The sequence below is a fragment of the Limulus polyphemus genome, unplaced genomic scaffold (assembly GCF_000517525.1).
Source record: "Limulus polyphemus unplaced genomic scaffold, Limulus_polyphemus-2.1.2 Scaffold664, whole genome shotgun sequence".
NCBI classification, from domain to species: domain Eukaryota; kingdom Metazoa; phylum Arthropoda; class Merostomata; order Xiphosura; family Limulidae; genus Limulus; species Limulus polyphemus.
This window is the reverse complement of record NW_013666274.1, coordinates 428,330-432,641: the sequence shown is the minus strand read 5'-3', so window position 1 is coordinate 432,641 and position 4,312 is coordinate 428,330. Positions and strand designations below refer to the sequence as shown.

The 4,312-nt window shown below is 30.9% G+C and overlaps 1 protein-coding gene across 1 annotated transcript in view; it reads left to right on the top strand.

The window, feature by feature from the left end:
* The window catches only part of LOC106459819 (far upstream element-binding protein 1-like), a 30,024-nt gene that overhangs the window by 20,333 nt on the left and 5,379 nt on the right, over nt 1-4,312 (top strand). The window contains exons 8-10 of the mRNA XM_022386363.1: nt 801-899; nt 1,084-1,131; nt 2,096-2,182. Coding sequence (XP_022242071.1) covers nt 801-899; nt 1,084-1,131; nt 2,096-2,182 — 234 coding nt within the window. The remainder of the gene's footprint in view (nt 1-800; nt 900-1,083; nt 1,132-2,095; nt 2,183-4,312) is intronic.

The window sequence follows — 4,312 nt, the reverse complement described above, 5'->3', positions numbered from 1 at the left end:
AATCTCTTCTTAACTGAAGCCATACTGTTGTCAGGTAGAAGTTGACCGGACTTACTGAAGCCATACTGTTGTCAGGTAGAAGTTGACCGGACTTACTGAAGCCATAATGTTGTCAGGTAGAAGTTAACTGGTAAAATGTAGAATCAGTAACTATGATTAGTAGAGGTTGACTGGACTTACTGAAACCATAATGTTGTCACATGAAGTTAACTGGTAAAATGTAGAATCAGTAACTATGATTAGTAGAGGTTGACTGGACTTACTGAAACCATAATGTTGTCACATGAAGTTAACTGGTAAAATGTAGAATCAGTAACTATGATTAGTAGTGCAAATTAACCTTTGTACTGGAAAAAGACGTATGTGAAATATAAAATATTACTGGAGAAAGTGTAAAATGTTTCGAGTCAGAGGTAAATATGTTGGTTAAGTTCACCGATTGTGATTTAAGTGACAATTAATGAGGCTAGTTTTGAAAACAGGTAAACAATTTTGCCAAATATTGGATATTTTGGTAAGTAGTTATATTGATATAAAGTAACTACCAGTGTACATAACTGTGCTGTTTTGATCTTACTTAAGTATGCAAAGTGTGCGTGAAATTGACTTTTTTTCTTAATTTTCCCTAAAAACCCTTTTTTGTGTTATATAGTTATTTGATTTATTATTAGGCTTTGTAAGAGCTCTAAAATTTTGTTGATATTTTTTCGTAGGCAGTTCTACATATCCTAGTGGATTTTATAATCTTATTTTCTTACTGGCTTTTGAATATAAAATGATGGGAAAGAATTATTTTCCAGGAACGAGCTGCTGTGAAAATGGTTATGATTCAGGATGGCCCCCAACAAACTGGGATAGACAAGCCACTCAGAATTACTGGGGATCCTTCAAAGTGTGAGGTGTGTTATTCTTGTTTTTTATGAGCAGATTTCTTTCCTGTTTGTGTAGAATTCTTTGTTTCATCTGACAAACTGTTGAATAGCCGAGTTATCTTTTGATAATTTAAAATGTGGGTTTCTGACACTTTTGTTTTTCTTCCCTAGACTAATAAATATGATCACGTTACTTATTCTATTTTTACAGTTTGCCAAACAATTAGTGATGGATCTATTAACAGAAAAAGAAATTGAGGTATGTAATTCTGAATGTTTATTTTTGATATTTTAAAAATAAAAATGCTTATACATCAGGTATATGCTCCATCTCTAAGGTAAACTGGCAAATTTTATACTTTTTTATCATGTCACATCAGTCAATACTGCATTAGCAAGTATTGTAGAGAAACACAATGAATGTGAAGCTTAAATATTGGACATGTATATCTGAAAATGGGTTGAAAACTGAACTTAAGAAATGTTTGTACATATTACATGGTTTGTAACAGGTGTGGAATGTAGATTATTTTCCAGGCCTTAAAAAAGCCTGTAAATGCTAATATTGGAGAAATCCTAACATAGGATTTCCTTGAAACTCCATTGAGAAAGTCCTGCACGTGTTTATTTCCATGTAACTGCACTGTTAATAGTGTTGACAGGATATGTGGTGATGGCAAAATTATAAACTTGTTTTGTATTTGGAAACGTACTGATTCCTGTGAACTGTAATGTGCGTATCGATTAATTTGAAGTTTGGTATTTGAGGACATAAATATATTTTCCCCATCTTGGCAAGCTAGTCTTATAAACATGTAAGTAAATATGGTTTTGGTCAATAATTGAATGATGATATGATTATCAGACTAAATTGTCCCCCCAGGGGGACATAGGGTTTTTGATACCATGGTGGGCATAGCACGGATATCTTGTAGTATAGCTTTGTGCTTAATGACAACCAAAATCAATAAAGAAGATACTAAAATTATAATAAAAAGTAACAGTAGAAACACAAATACTGACAGGGCTAGAAGCATTCCCAGGTTTAAAACACTTTAGGGAGGGTAATCTGAAGATATTTGTCCTACATTGCACAACATGGCTTTGTTGGATACCTTTTTCATTAGTTTGTTGAATATTAACTAGTAACTTAATGAACTTGGATATTTGTGATACACATTAACCTGATATGTTTAATATTTAATTTTTTTTTTTTAACTTAGAATGTTAACAGAGGAGGTGGTGGTGGCTTTATGGGAGGAGGGCCTCCAACAAACGAATATGGATCTGTACCCCCTGGTACACAAGAGGTGAGATTCTCAACTTTCTAATAACCCCTTTGAAATGAGTGAAGGGCCATGTCATCTTATTTGTTTACTCACATTCAAAATTATTTTCTTTTACATCCTCTATGTGCAAAAGTTGACAAGGCTTAGCAACCTACATCAAGCAGCAACAGAGTACAAAGGTCATAACTAGAAGAGATAATTGTTTACTTTACTCCTTTATTTACTGTTCTATGTTTTAGGAAAAATGAGTTTAAGAACTTTTTTCAAAATAGCAATAATCTATATACATATATAATGTATAATTGAAATTTTACAAAACACTGCCAAGACAAGTTACTTTGCACAGACCAAAGGTCAGTTTTATGTTACTTTATACGGTAACATGAGTGCACATGAGCACACCATTGTAACTTCTGTATTGTTAGCCAGGCATGGCTGAAAGATCAATATAACAAAAAAAATAATAAATATATATAAATGTATAATGTTATGAGGTTTAAACTATTTAGTCTAAACATTTATGTTTTTGTGTTATAATTTGTGTTCATTCTAGAATGAAAGAGGCATAATTGATTATTTATTTCCAAATTTTTCATGGTGGTTGCAAGATCGGTCAAATCTACCGAACCCATACAGAGATTAATTACTGAAAATAACAGATAAAATAAGTTTTTTTTTGTTTTTTTTAAAGAAATGTTTGATAACTATCTGGACATTTTAAAGATTTTGCATGTGAAATTACAAACTTTTCTGATGCATTAAAGTATTTTCAATCTTAAAATGAATATTACTTTGCATGATAGATAAGCAACATGTGAAAAGAAAAGAAAAAATAGACACGAGGAAAACATTGCTTTATGAACCTTAAGACTTAATAATAATAAAAAAAATGATATTTTATGTATGAAAGCATTATAAGGATTACTGATAATCTGCCAAATTTCGTTAACATTCACTTACTAATTTAAACGTTTAGCATGAAAACTATAACAAGCACATTGACCGATCCTGTATTGAAAGAATTAAGAGGTACAGAACAGGAATCTATTGTGTGAGAATGACAAGCTTTTAAGGTTTTTTTTTCGTACTTTAAACCTTGTATGTCAAACACACAGAAGATGAAAGAAGTAACAAGTCATCTTGTTATTTTTGTATGACAGAAAATGGGGTTTTAATTAGTTCAATGTAACTCTGATTTAGTGATATGTAGGGATATTAACACAGTCAGAATATTTCAGTTTTAAGAGAATTGGTTAACCCTAAATATCTTATTTTAAAAGATTCTGTAGACCTATAATGCCAGAATTAAAGCCTCAAGACATAATTTGTAATAATAAAAATGCACAGAACTAGAACCTGCATTTTCTCTAGAGTGCTAGGTGTAGATGCTGTGCTAAAGAAATGAGAGGATTTCGCTAACACCATTAAGGCCAAAGGTTAACTTTAGGCCTTGTGAATGGGGTTTGATAGTAGACCTCTCAACAAGATCTTATATTATGAAAACACATTGGTTATAAGTAATAAAACTGGGATTTTGAATTTTGTGTATTAATTATGCATTGTTGGTTAAATGTCTGATAAACATTAGCTACTTACATAGAATTACAAATCTAGTAATTAATGTAATATACCAGTATAACTTGACATATGCAATGTCATTATTAAAGTCTCATTCATGAATTGATTACTCTTGCTGTCATCAGTATTTTCAGCTACAATTATTAGTTCTTTAACTTGCAAGATCTAAAAATGTTTGAAAAGTATAAGACTAATCCAAACAGTTGTAATTTTTTTTTAGTTTAATTACCCTAACCTTACTTTGACCAGTGATAATTTTACATGTGTTGAGTGCACACCTGTTTATCAAACTTCAAAATTAAGCTAAAAGGTGTGGAATCTTTATAATGTCCAGATAATTATCAAATGTTTCTATTTTATCTGTTATTTTCTCTAACAAATCTCTGTACAGGTTTGGTCGATTAGACCAATCTCGTAACCACCATGAAAAATTAGGAAGTAAAATATAGTTTTTGTTTTTTACAACAAATTATAACGTAAACACAAATGTTTAGACTAAATAGCTTAAATCTCATAACATTATACATTTATTTATATATTTTTATCATATTGACCTTCCAGCTGTGCCTGGCT